This window comes from Equus quagga, chromosome 6 (genome assembly GCF_021613505.1).
Source record: "Equus quagga isolate Etosha38 chromosome 6, UCLA_HA_Equagga_1.0, whole genome shotgun sequence".
Taxonomy (NCBI): Eukaryota; Metazoa; Chordata; class Mammalia; order Perissodactyla; family Equidae; genus Equus; species Equus quagga.
Genome location: NC_060272.1, coordinates 35,946,403 through 35,961,346, shown reverse-complemented (window position 1 = coordinate 35,961,346; position 14,944 = coordinate 35,946,403). Strand labels below are relative to the sequence as shown.

The following is a 14,944-nucleotide window of genomic DNA, read 5'->3' as shown; positions in this document are numbered from 1 at the left end:
CAAGTGATTTCATTATACATTTAGACAGTGTACCCAAGATCAACGAGATGCAAGAGATTGCTTTGTGATTACATAGTTCAACTTCCTTTTTTGAAAAAATGACAGAGAGTTACAATCTAGATGAAATAAAGGATAGTTACTCTAAGGATCCACATGGCAGTAACAGAGACTGAGCTGACAGAATGGAGAAAACAGGAATCCTAGATTGACCAGCCTGAATACTAGGCAGCTATACAGATTTCTCCAGCTGAGTTCATGGATCTTTTCCTCTAGTGATCTTTTCCTCAGCTTCTCTTTGTTTTTCTCCTTGTTTCTGCTTTCTCAGAATTTCCACTTCCTCATCAACCCACTCCCAGCCGCTTTTCTTGAGACATGTTTTCTGTGCGCCGTTCTACTCTCTTATAATCTAGTTCTCCCTGTATTTTCCAGAATCCAGTGGGCACAGTTCATCCTTGTTGGGTAATATACCTTTGTGGCAAGAATCGTTAAGGCTGTTAGCCAGCCTTCTGAATGGCTGCCCTTGCTAGTGAGCAGGGGTCACATGGTACCAAGTACAGCTGCCTAGGGCTGCTGATTCAGAAGGACCGTGGCTGGGCAAGCTTTCTCAGAAGGTGGTCTGAGATTATGGCAGACACTACAATATGTGTATTATATTATAATCTACAGGAAGAGAGCAGACTGAATACATAGATGTTAGTAGAAAAAGTAGGGTCAGGTGAAAGCCACAAGATACAGCCAAATACTTAAAGCCTGTCACACTCTCTGCTATGCTTTTCTGACCCTTTTCTGTTCTGAGCAATGAACTATTCCTTTTGACCGAGACCTTCTACATTTCTGACTTTAGCTTGGTAACCTCATTCTGATATCCTAAAATCCTGACTGTAACCAGTACATAAGTAGCAGTAAGATTTCTCTGGTACCTCAAGATAAGTTTATGCAGTGAGAATAAGATTAAGAAGATTCAAAATATGAAGTATTAATTGAGTAGTTTTTATTTCCTTCTTTTTGCTTATCTGCATTTTCTGGGGTTTTTTCTACAGTATACTTTCTTTCTTTTATAATAAGGGGAAATTTTTCAAAAGAGATATGTATGAGCTCAGTTATATCCTAATGAAAACAGATAGTACGTACGGTAAACCAGTCAAATCAAGCCTATGTGCTAATAATGCAGAATTAGTAATGTGAACTGACTGGGTCACCTGGGGTGAGTCGTTTAAACCCTCTGAGCTGGTTCTTATCCGTAAAATTAGGAGGGAGATTATATGAAATGAGGTCTGGACTTCTTTTATTTATTTATTTTTTAATTTTTAAAGATTGGCACCTGAGCTAACAACTGTTGCCAATTTTCTTTTTTTTCTCCCCTGCTTTATCTCCCCAAATCTCCCCAGTACATAATTGTGTATCTTAGTTGCAGGTCCTTCCAGTTGTGGCATGTGGGATGCCGCCTCAACATGGCCTGACAAGCGGTGCCATGTCTGCGCCCAGGACCCGAACCGGCGAAACCCTGGGCAGCTGCAGCAGAGCACGCAAATTTAACCACTCGGCCATGGGGCCGGCCTCTGGACTTCTTTTATATTAACATGCTATCATTCTTTTAAGGCATCATAATTTTTACAGTTATTATTTTGAGTATTTTCAATTTTCCATAACAAGATTTTTGTTGTATCCTCTCTGATTTTTTTAATAAGGAATTTATGATGCCAATATCTGAAAATAAGATCTAATTGTTTCATAACCTTATGGTTTTATAGCTAAAATGGAAACATTTCTAATTTACTTCGAGAGCTTTTGGCTGAAATTATTTGCTGTTAGTACTTTTCCCTGATATTAAATTCAGTGCTGGATGAATGCATATTTATATATGCATTGAAAATATGAGGAAAACACACAAAACTACTGTTAACTGGGCCATGGCGGGGAGTGGAACTGCCATGTAGAGGACAAGGAGGAGGAAGAGCTTGAGGCATTTTCTTTACGTGCTTTTACATTCGTATGAACATTTTGTAGTGCTCGTGTGATCTTTATATATGAAGACCATCCCAAAAGGTGCGTATTATAGACAGGCTCTGACGATTGAAATCACAGATGTGGCAGAGTTGTTTTTCAGACATTGAATGCACTGACAAAGACTAGATTGAACCACAGAATGTGTAAGTGTTTTAAGGACGGAACCTATGTTCCCATTTCCTTGCAGAACACATGAACAAAGTAGAAACTCAATAAATATTTGCTAACTGAGGATTTAAAAAACAGAACAAAACAGTTATTTGCCTCCCCAATTTAGTTATTTTCTTAGCCGTTAAAACTCTAAACTGGGTGGGGAACTTTCTTGTTAAACTCGAGGGAGAGTGAAAGCAACAACTCCCAAGACTATGGTTAGTGCTGCTTCTGCAACAGGCAACACCACTCAGTCTCTTCCATTCAGAAACATCTGTTCATTCTCACTAATCGTCTACTTTCTCTCTCAGGGTAGCTTTATAGCTATGCTAGCCCTTTTTTCTAGCCTATCTGTCTCCTTCCTAGAAACAAATGGAGCTATTCTAATCCTCTTTGGAGCAACTTTCCTCTTTCCTTCCAGAGCAGCATGAGAATATCTTTTGCTACTTTTCTGCTGTCATCCTTTTCCAAAATACCATTTATACCCAGGATTTATAACATTGTCACTGTTTTCTCAATACTTTCTTAAAAATGCAGATATTAGCAGCATTGCTCTTAGTCTTGTCTCCAAGTAGATTATAAGCATTAAAACAAGAAAGAGCCTTAGGCTCAAAGAAGGGTAGGGAACATAATAAGAATGTGTAGCACCAGTGCACAGTGTATGAAGTGTCTGGATTACAGTGAGTTTATGGCCGGGTCCAGGCCTTGGCCTGTACTGGTTGTCACATTCGCTAGCATATGTTGGATGGGTAAATTAAGTTTATGTAATTTATACATAAGTGGTTATATGAACCACATGATTCTCTAGAAGTGATTTAGAAAGCTACATGTGGTCATCTGGAAGGAAAAAATGTTCAAGTAAGTATAATTCAGTTCAATAAGTGTGTACTGACTATATGCAAGAACCTGTGCTAAACATTATATATCATCTTTTCATTAAGATATAGAGTCAGCTTTAAAGATGCTTCTCCTCCAGGATCAAGGATAAGTAAACAAATAATAATAGTGTAAGGAGAAATTGGGTGGACTGCTTTAAAGGAAATACAAACTGCTATGGAAATTCAAAGAAAGAGTAGATACTGTGATGTTGATGGGCTCCAGGAAAAGAAAAGTATTTGAGGTTGGCTTTGAAGAATGTCTAGGATTCTGACAGATGACAATGAGGGTTAGAGAGTGAGAAATTCCAAGGGCAGAGAAAGTACAATATTCACAAAATCTTTTCTAATTTGTGCTCTTTTTCATTATTCAAGAATAAGATGTCTAATATGTATTTTCCATATCTAGACTTTGTTCCTTTCTTACTACATTCTTATGTCTAACTTTAGTCATTTCCACACCCATTAACACTTTCCCTTAGGACAAAAGGGAAATAAAAGTAGACAGGATAGACCTCGAGTAGTCAACTTGATAGAGGCACCAAGTAGAATGGTGGTTGCCAGGACTGGGGGAATGGTGAGTTAGTGATTAATGGGTGGAGAGTTTCAGTTACGCAGGCTGAGAAGAGTTCTGTGGATGGGTGGTGGTGATGGGAGCACAACAATGTGAATGCACTTAATGCTGCGGAACCGTACATTGAAAATGGTTAAGAGGGTAAATTTTATATTATGTGTATTTTACAACAATTTTTAAATTTTTTTGTAAGGTAGATTATAAAAACAGTTTTTCTCGTTATTCGTCAGGAAAAATTTATAATTTCATCAAAAATGGAATTTAGCAGTTATTTGTAATATAGTAATACAATAAATGCAATTGAATGCGTTAAGATAAGTGACAGAGGATGCTGCACTGGAGCAGCATTACCACAGTCATGTCCTAACTCTGTGCCTCCCAATATTTTTCATGTTATAACACATATAGAAAAGTATAATATTAGTATGGCACAGCAGGGTTGAATGAACTTAGCTGGTAGATTAAAAGGACTGCAGCCATGTCTGGGGGCTGAGGGGATCAATAGCTCATCATACCTAGAACACTTTCTTGTCCCATTTGTTTGGAAGCTCTGCTCTCACTTTTTAATGTGGAATCTAGATTTATCTCAGCAGAGTGTGCCCAGACTTCAGGATACCCAGCTCTGTACATTTACATTTTAAAAAATAAGTTTTCAATTTCTAGTGTCAAGAATACTAATTGCAGCCTCCTCCTGATGTAATTTAGCAGGTAAGCTAAGTGAGAAACACAGAATTTCTTCATGAGCATGGAAGCAGGCAGTGAGGGTTGAGTGATCTCAGGTGCGCTCTCGTTCACTTGGTAGGAAAGCCAGTTGGGTCTCCTAGGCTCACTTCACTCGGACCCTGCGGCTGCCTATGAGGACTCAGAAATGTTTACTTCTTTGATTCCCAGCTTATACCTTTTTTGGAGAACAAAGCAATTATGTCTACTAGACGTACTCTTTCTCTTTTTTAGAAAAGTAGCACTGGGTGAACACTAACAGATTCGTAATTTCTAGCTCTTTCTCTAGATGCCATGAATAATCCGCCAGGCTTACTACGTCTGCCTTTATCAGTCATCCTTTCTCATTTTAACATACTTTCTCTATGTTATTATCCCCAGTTATGTATTAGTGTTTTAGTTGGCTGCTTCTGGATGACACATAGATGCCTGTGTTATCAGTTATTTATCTCCAAAATCACATTATAACAGAGTAAATTACTTCCGGTTGGTTTCCAGTTAATCCTGTCATTTGTTTTTACCACAACTCTCTGAGCTCTTTCCTAAATCTGGAATACAGTTCACTTTAGGGCCTGTTAACACACCTGTAATAATCCAAGGTTTTCATTAATTTGTACTCTTTCTTTATAAAATTACAAATATAAATAACCTAAACAGCACATAAAAATTAAAGCAGTGTTCCCAATATAAAAGGTCACTTTTAAATAATTTATATGTCTAATGTAGTGTTAACAATATGTATATATATTTATATACACACATATATATATGAAAAAATTTCATATAATGGAGCCTGTGAGAGTCTTAAATTTTAAAACAATGTAAAATAGTCAGAAAATAAGGCCCATCCTCAATTGTTAACTCTGTTAATAACTGAAGAGGCATAACAAAATTTGTTGCTTAAGTTCTCACACTCCACTTCAGGGGCCTAGGGTTTCACTGGTTCGGATCCTGGGTGCAGACATGGTACCGCTCATCAGGCCATGCTGAGGTGGCGTCCCACATAGCACAACCAGAGACACTCCCAACTGGTATATACACTGTGTACTGGGGGGCTTTGGGGAGGAGATGAAAAAAAAAGATTGGCAACAGATGTTAGCTCAGGTGCCAATCTATTAAAAACAAGAAAGAGAGTAATAGAAAAGAAACACTACTGTTTAAATAGGTGAAAGAGTGGGATTACCAAAATAAAAAATGGTCAGTTGTGTATCTGAATTATGTCATGTCTGCTTTAACAGTCGTCTATCAGGACTCGGCAGATCTTTCTTTAAAGGGCAGGACAGTAACTGTTTTAGGCTTCGTGAGCCACCTGCAGTCTCTCCTGTGTATTCTGTTAGTTTGTTTTTACCTTTCTTTAAAAAAGGCAAATCCATGCTTTTCAGGCAATCCATACAAAAGCAGACCATGGACTGTGGTTTGCCAGTCCGTGATCTGTGTTATGCTAGTTGCTCAGTACTGATCCAGAGTTCATAAAGGTTTAGAAACTTCCAGTGTCTGGAACTTAGGGCTGTCACTAGTGGATAGTACCTTACTGACAAAATATTTAGAAATGAAGAATGTATATCTCATGAGAATCAGAAATCAACTTTCCAGAATTACTGTTACCTACATGGAATTTGTTTGAATTTCAGTAATGATTAGACTTAGATAGTAATGTAGATGAGAAATCACTGTGACGTATTCTATCTTAGTGCAATTACCAGATAACCTGAATTTTAGACAATGATATGTCTGAGGGCAGAAGTTTACCAATACAAAGATTGAACATATCAGTGAATTTGAATTCATACAGCAGAATATGCTATTTCCTTGTCTTAGTGGTTATGATCATTTCCTCTCAATAATTGCGATGTTACTTAGAATCATAAATACTACCCACCGTGCTCCTCAAAGGTGATGTTGCCTGATGAGTCGGAGTCAGGTCACTGCATTACTGTAGTGGCAGTTTCTTTCACATTGCATAGGGGAATCTGCAATATAGACTCAGGAGACTTTATGTCCAGACTTAAAGAGAACCGAGCAGCTTCTTTCATAGTAGACCCAAACAACATTCATTCATTTATTCAAAAAAATATTTATTGAGCACCTACGTTGTGCCAAGAACTGTTCTAGACATTAAGAATATAAAAATTCCTGCCTCCATGAAGCTTACATTCTTGGATAGATATAGACTATAAACTAGCAAAAAAATAAATTGTATAGGAAGTTAAAACATGACAATTGCTATGGAGAAAATAAAACAGGGAGGCAGGTGAGGAATAGGGAGGGATGGCCTCCCTGGGAAGGGGACATTCAAGTAAAGACCTGAAGGAGGGGCCGGCCCGGTGGCGCAGTGGTTAAGTTTGCACGTTCCGCTTCTCGGCGGCCCGGGGTTTGCCAGTTCGGATCCCAGGTGTGGACATGGCACTGCTTGGCAAAAGCCATGCTGTGGTATGCGTCCCACGTATGAAGTGGTGGAGGATGGGCATAGATATTGGCTCAGGGCCAGTCTTCCTCGGCAAAAAGAGGAGGATTGGCAGTAGTTATCTCAGGGCTAATCTTCCTCAAAAAAAAAAAGAAAGAAAGAAAGACCTGATGAAAGTAAGAGCGTATGCTCAAGATTTTTGAGTAGCTGGATTTTGCTGGAAGTCATCTTTCTCTTGATACTAAGGAAATTTTAAATGACAGCATACTCAGGTGAGAACTGATTCTGATGGCAACTTGCTTTGCTATTAAATATGTAAAAAATTAGGCCCTATTACTTTTTTCATTTTTCCTATTTAGATAGAATACAAAATATGTAATAAAATAATTTAACATTTTTTAACAGCAAAGGCCAAGTAGCTAACATTGGAAACAATACACTTTTTCAGTATTGCTACCATTTCTTAAACCTTTTTTTAAAGGCTCTTGATTTTTTGGCTTGTTTGTTTTTTACTGTGATAAAAAACACATAAAATTGACCATCTTACTCATTTTTAAGGGTACAGTTTAGTAGTGTTGAGAATATTCATATCGTTGTGATCTTTAGAACTTTTTCATCTTGCAAAACTAGAACCCTATACCCATTAAACCACAACTCCTCTCTCCCGCCTCCCCACCCCAGCCCCTGGCAACCCACCGTTCCGCTTTCCGTTTCTGTGAGTTTGACTACTTTAAATACCTCATATAAGTAGAATCCTACAGTGTTTGTCTTTTTGTGACTGGCTAATTTCACTTAGCATGATGTCCTCAAGGTTCTTCCATGTTATATCTCAAAACACGTTGGAATTCTTATAGAAGTTTCTTTTGAGTCTATGGCACATTCTTTTGAAAGTGTTCAGTTATTGAAGCCTGTCCAGGCATAGGGCCCTGCCCTTGAGTGCCCCAGCATCTAATGATGGACACTGGGTATCGCATAATACAGTGTGATAAATGCTAAATAGGAGGCAGGTACAGAATACTGTGAGGGTCACGTTGGTATTCTCAGATCTAGACAGCAGCAGAGAAAGATGAATTAGAGGAATGGAAGGAAAGGCAACAGACTTTTATATTAATTCAGACAGAAATTAAGAGGTTTGTGGAGGGAAAGGAAGTGGGAGCTTTAGGGATAAATTGGAGGGAGTGAGAAACACTCCCACAGGAGAAAGAAGGAAGGAAGACAAAATAATACTTGCTAACCAAGTGAAAGTAGAGTGAAGGAGACACATAAGGGAGCTGGAAGAGCAGGCGCCTCCTACTTCGTAAGCACGCCTCTTACGTGCTTTGCATATTTGTCTCTTGGAGACATGAAGAGAAGTGAGATTTTATAGTATGAGACTTGACAATTAAGTGCTTCTAAATATTAGTTATGATAAAATGTGAACACCACCAGAGAAAATTATTTTAAAATATAACCACTGAACTTTATTTTGGATTATATAGTTAGAAAAAATTATAAGATAGCTGTCTTACATTTACTAACTGAAGTCTAGGCCAAGAAATATTAATTGGGTATTCAAAAATCTAGCATCCAATTGTATCTAATGTCGAAACTGTGGATAATATAGGGATCAGCCACTGAATACTCTCATTAATATGGAGAGCGTTTAGATTAAAAAATGACAATAGAAATAAATTTATTCATTTAACATTTATTGAACATTATAACTTCCCTCAAGGGATGCATTTATTGAGTGACTGATTCAAGTAAACAATTGTAATACTTATGCAGTGAGTTAATTCTTGAAGTCTTTTTTTTTTTTGAGGTCACCTTGGTTTATAACATATAAATTTCAGGTGTACATCATTATATTTCGACTTCTGTATAGACTGCATCATGTTCACCACCAAAAGTCTAGTTGTGAAGGCTTAAAGCTCCTGAAAGGAACACCAAAGGAAGCCTTGAAGTATCAGAGCAGGCTTCCTAGAGGAAGTGACTTTTGAGCTGAGTCCTGAAAAACAAACAAGTGTGAGCTCTTCAGCCAGAGAGAACATCAAGTGGAAATACTATTCACAGTTAGCATTTTCTAAGAGCTAAATGCTGTTATATACATTATCTCATTTTATCCTCTCAACAACCCTCTAATGTAGATTGCTGTATATCACTGAAGGTCCTTTTAGGAAATAGATATCACATTCTGAAGAGGCTGTTTACAAGCCGATTGAAACCAAGTGATGATGAACATTTCAGGACTAGTAACTGTGCAAAGCTGTAACCACTTCTAGGTTTCAAGGGGCAAGGAGAGGGATTGGAGCCTTCTTATGGAAACTGTGGTTTTCTATAGAAGAATTTAGCCACTACCAAACAAACCATGGTCAGGCAAAGAGGAGCTGGGGAATAAATATTGCAACTTTCTTTCTCCTCCCACCTACAAGCCCACTGTGCATCCCATTGACTGAACCTAATCTGAAACCAGAAAATAGTCTCCTGGGGCTCAGAGTAGGATGGAGAAGGATGGAGAGTAGATCTGAAGGACACAGAATATCCAGCACAGTAATTTTTATTCTCCCCATATTACATATGAGGTAAGTGAGAAGTCATCAAGTTGCCCAAGTTTGCAGTTAAATGTCTGGAGCCTGTTTCATTCTAGAGCTTGTTCTTTAACCACTGTTCTATACTGTGCTCCAGCTACAAAAAACAAAGGAACTGTGGCATTGAGTACCTACGGCACGCCAGATACTTTACTGTGTGCTGAAGATACAACACAAAGCAAAATAAATGCTATAACGTACTTAAGGAGAAGAGTCAGTCTTTAGGAATTGTGTTCTACTGCTAGTTCAGCAGCTTAAGCCAATCGTTCTGTCTCTCAGATAGAGGCCTGGAGATAAGCATTTCAGGGCTAGTATGTGAACTCATCAAGAATCTAGGTTCCTTCTGCCTTTCTCTTCAACCATCCTTGGTTTATGGCTTCTTTCCTCGGAATCACAAGATGGTTGCTGTAGCATCAGCCATCACATCTGCATTCTAAGCAGGATACAAGAGGAAATGAGGAAAATACTGTCTCCCTTTCTAAAAGCGTTTTCTCACAAGTTCTACCCAACATCTTCTATTTATATCCCATTGGCCAGAACTTAGTCACATGGCCACACCTAGCAGCAAGGGAGGCTGATAAATGTAGGATTTTTTTTTTTTTGAGGAAGATTAGCCCTGAGCTAACATCTGTGCCCATCTTCCTCTATTTTATATGTGAGACGCCTGCCACAGCATAGCTTGATAAGTGGTGCATACATCCACACCTGGGATCCAAACTGGCAAACCCTGGGCCACCAAAGTGGAACATGTGAACTTAACCACTGCGCCACTAGGTTGGCCCTGATAAATGCAGTTTTTAACTAGTTGAGCCCATTACTCTCATAATAAAATTAGAGTTCTGTTATTAAGAAGGGGAAAATAGATATAGGCTAGGCAACCCGTAGGCTGTGTTACAGGGTCTTATTCATTTTTATATCCCCAGTACCTAACACAAGGACCTGGCACAGAGTGAGTGTTCAATGAAGTGCTAGTAAACTAATCTCAACTACGAATAACTTATTTCTCGTAGGAAAGTGTCAACAGATAGGATTAGAGAACCAAGTATGGGCCAGGGCCTAAAAGGCCCTGTCTTCTTTCTTTTTTTTTTTCACATAAAAGTTTAGTTTATTAATCCTCTCATGAAAAATCTGCACAGTCACCACAAATAAAGTCACTGCAGAATCTTTACTCCTTCTGTTGTCCAGTCTCCAGCTCACTTTTTGCCAGCACCGACATTGGCCTTCGCAGGCCCCCTGACTTTCTTCATTCTGTTCTTGCCTTCCTTTCGTTTTCTTGAGGTGTTTTTCTTCTCATACAGGCCATGTCTTGCAAGTCTATGTTTTGGTTCATTTTTCTTTGTGTGATCCCAGGAATCATAAATCATGCCAGAGCCAGTTGTCTTCCCACCACCAAAATGGGTTCTGAATCCAAATACAAAGATGGCATCTGGTATGGTCTTGTACATTTTGGCTAGTTTTTCCCGAATTTCTGTCTTAGGCACTGTTGCCTTCCCAGGTGTGAAGGACATCTATGACCACTTGTTTCCGCTGAAGTAGTCGGTTGGTCATGAACTTCTGGGTCCGGATAGTTACTGTGTCGTTCATGATGGCAATGGATCCTCAGGCAGCCATCTAAAGGGCCCTGTCTTCTAAGTAGTTAGAACGTGACAGTGATGGTGAAGTTCTCCCAAAGTAACCTAGGAATAAGGAACAAACATTAGTCCTCTGGGAACAAGCTTGAAATTAATTTAAAATGGTTATGGTCAAAGATCTGAAAAGTCAGTTTATGAAGTGGAAAAGCAGTTAATCCCCAGGACAGAGGTACATTTGACTGTGGCAAATCTACTTCATTAACACACAGGAAGAAACTGCACGGTGGGGGAGGGGATGGCAGGAACGTGGTCTGCAGTGGACCAGACACAGATAAAAGGAGTCAGGAAGAACCATCTTCCATTGAAATTCTTGTACTGCCCTTTTTGAGTCTTAAGATTCCTTTCTGTTTTTTTTTTTTTTTTTTGAGGAAGATTAGCCCTGAGCTAACATCTGTGCCCATCTTCCTCTACTTTATATGTGGGACACCTACCACAGCATGGCTTGTCAAGCAGTGCCATGTCTGCACCCGGGATCCAAACCGGCTAACCCTGGGTCGCCAAAGTGGACCGTGCGCACTTAACCACTGTGCCACCGGGCCAGCCCCTTAAGATTCCCTTTTAATATCAGAAGTTTTATTTACCTTCTTCTCATACACACATGGTAGTAATAAAACTTTTAGTGTCAGTTGATTGAGGAAATGCAGATGTACAAATTCTATACCCTTTGCTATAAGCTTGAGGATCTGTAGCTTGGTCTGTAGAAGTGGCTTTCAGATTTTTTTGTCCACAATTAAGAAAACCATTTTACATTGTGACCTACTGATGATCACAGTTTCTCAAAACGGACTTACCCCTACTATGGCAGGTACTTTGATATTTTCTTTTCTGGTCTAATTTTTCTCTCAATTCTAGTCTTTACCCACTAAATTGATTTTATTACCCATAAGTTGAGACCTACGGTTTCTTTTTTTTAATCCAGTTTTATTGAATTATAATTGAAGAGACTCGCAGTTTCACAAACACTGGCATAGACATTTCTCCTCTGACTGTGAGAGCCTTAGACTTTTAATTGCCTCAGCTTTTCCAGTCACCCAAACCTCTTGATCTGATTGTATAAGAACCCACAATTCCCCGGTTTTACTCTGACCTTTCCCTATGATCTGTGACTATTTAAAAAAGAGACTGGTAAAACTACCAGGGACTCCTGGCCAAATGATAATTACATTTCTCATCACCAATTAATAAACCAGCGTTCTGGTTTGGACTTTGGTTTCTTTTGGATTTGGTCAGCCTTGGCCACCTTTGAATTCTCTTGGTAGACAGCATCTGGCCTTTCCCTGTGATTTCCTTATTTTGCCATGGAAGTTTCTTTCACCCTTAATGCTAAGGACTTTGGACTTTTTTGCAAAGAAAGAGCTACTTAAGCATTTTAGTGCAGATTTGCAATTTAGAAAGATAAGCTTGGAAGGATTGTGGACAATGAATTGAACAGAACGGAAGAGAGAGCCAAGCCAGAATTAAGAAGCTCTTACAGGAGTCAAGTCAGAAATGATGAGGGCCCAAGGTAAGGTGATGAAGTGAACATGGGAACAGAATGAAGAGTTAAAAAGATATTCAGTAAAAGTTAGAGACTGTTCAAAATGGTGTAGCCAGTGAAAAGAAAGAGAAATCTGTGATGAAGAGGAATCAGACATTTCTAGTTTAGATGGCTGAGCAAAGTATGGTACCACTCACCAAGAGAGAGAATAGGAAAGACTGGGGGAGTTCATTTTGACCTACAGAATTTTAGTTTGCCTGTGGGGACCATCATGGAAAAGTATTTGTAGCTCAAGTTAGAGCTATGGTGTAAAGATAAGGGCAGAGGAGGGAGGGGGCGTGTCCACTGGCTTCTCTGCTGGTAATTGAACCTAGCCAAAGGTATGGACAAGGTCAAGAGGAGCTGATTGTTGGTCACTTCCAACATTTTTTGCGTCAGCTATGGCATGTAAAATAGTATAAAAAAGATAAAATTATAAACTCATACTTATTTATATGCCTATGTAAATGTATGTATATATATTTAGGAATGTGGCCCCTCCTAGTTTTAAGCAGGTATAAGTGGGAAAGGAATAAACTGCATATTTAGTTTATTATATTATATAAAATAGGATGTTTTGATTGGAATCAGTGCCTTATAGAAGGAGATCTGAGCACTTTATTCTGTAACAGTCCTCCTCCCCTGCTTTCTTTCTTACTACTCTGTACAGCTGGGCTCTTTTTAGACTGAAATGATTGAGCAGTAAACCCAGGAAGTACTCTGGTAAATACTTAGCAATTCAGAAGATCCAGAGCACAATGATTTGGATCCAGTGAGTCTTCAGTAAATATCTACACTGAGTGAATGAATATCCACGTATAGACAGATAAGACAACTAGAAAGAAGCTGTGTGCTTTATTTTATACCTCTCTTTGAAAATAGAATCAAGTCATAAAATACACACCTCTGTAGAATAATGTTAAATATAGGCTTTGAGCCAGAAAACACAACTGTGTATTTTTTCCACAGACATACCAGGTGGGAGATTATTTCTGACAAAAGATAAAAACCTTTGCCCGTAAGTATCCTTCTGAAATAAGAAAAGCAATTATTTACTGTCATTTTACATAAAAAGTCCAAAGTATATAGGTACTTAGTTCTCTGAATTGCCTCTCTTGTCCTGCTTGTAAGCATTTTACTTTATTTTCTTTTTTTCTTTTTTTTTTAAACAGACCAAAAAAGAAGCACCTGAATGGTCTAAGAAACAAAAGATGAAGACCTAGTGTTTTGGACAGATTTGCTGTATCGTTATTTACCCTGAAGTTCTTTTTCTGATGAACACAAAGTTTATCTTAATCATGTACTTTGCATTTTTTAAATAACTAATTTGAAGTTTATTTTAACTGAGTGTTAAATTAACAGATTTCAGCATAATAAACAAAATGTATAAAGTGCAAACAGTGTACTTTACATTTGGTTTTATCTATTTTGTTACAAAATAAATATATGCTCTATGATTTAAATTTTGGAACTTTTGTAATTCTCAATACATTTTAAACTACATGGTATATAAATATTTTCGTTAGTTATTATATTGGTGAGTATATCTTTTAACTATATAAATTCCAAATTTAAATGTTATAACATAAATACCAAGACACCAAACACTTTTTAAAATTAAGAATCGTTTGTGAAATCTGCTAGAAGGCACTTCAAATGCCCAATAATGGTGGTCAGGTATTATGTAGGTGGATATGAATTGCTGATTTTTTCTTTGGGCTGTGTTTTTTCTTACATTTTATATTATCGCTGACCAGTAAAATCTGGTGAAAAGTCTGTTAGTCCATCGGGCAAGTGAAAATCTGGTGGAGAGTCTCGGGACATTGGTCAAAATAGTGCTGATTGAAATGCAGTGTGAACCAAATTTCTAGTCAATGAGAAAAAAATCAGTAGGATTGTCTCTTTTTCTGGTTATAAAATATGCTCCTTTCTATTAAGACATAAACTTAAAAGAAAGAAGGAGAAGAGAGAGAGAAAGAAAAGAAAACAAATCTGTTTATATATGTCAGGTTTTCAACAACTGTTGCCATAGTGGCTGATAATTCTTTGTTTGGGGTGGGAGTGGGGGCAGTCCTTTGCATTGTGGGATGTTTAGCAGCATCTCTGGCCTCCACCACTAGATGACAGTAGCATCCCCCCAGTTGTGATAACCAAAAATGTCTCATGTCCCCTGGGTGGCAGAATCACCCCGCCCCCCACCTCCTGCTGGAGAACCACTGACACACATATCAATGACCATCTTTGTAGACATGATAAAAGAATACTATCTGTCCCGTGTGTTCTTTGAAGGTCACAATAGCATAGGCTATTTGTTGAGTGTGAGAGAACAGCAAAAGCCTTTGATAATAATATATCCTTATAAATCTATTGTTGGCTTGAAAACCCTAATCTCAACCCCTCTTTTTGTTTCATTTGGCTACATCTTCTAATATATGACTTTCTGCAGCAAAGACTTATGAAAATGGCCTTTCTCAGACATGCATTTTAAATCCAAGATACC

The 14,944-nt window shown here is 38.3% G+C and overlaps 1 protein-coding gene and 1 pseudogene across 1 annotated transcript in view; one reads left to right on the top strand and one right to left on the bottom strand.

Annotated features, from left to right (window-relative positions):
• PIBF1 (progesterone immunomodulatory binding factor 1) overlaps window positions 1-13,871 on the top strand; it is a 178,202-nt gene extending 164,331 nt beyond the window's left edge. Inside the window, exon 18 of the mRNA XM_046664027.1 lies at window positions 13,617-13,871. Coding sequence (XP_046519983.1) covers window positions 13,617-13,667 — 51 coding nt within the window. The 3' untranslated portion in view covers window positions 13,668-13,871. The remainder of the gene's footprint in view (window positions 1-13,616) is intronic.
• On the bottom strand, window positions 10,429-10,896 carry LOC124240858 (40S ribosomal protein S24-like; annotated as a pseudogene).
• Window positions 13,872-14,944: the final 1,073 nt, after the last annotated feature.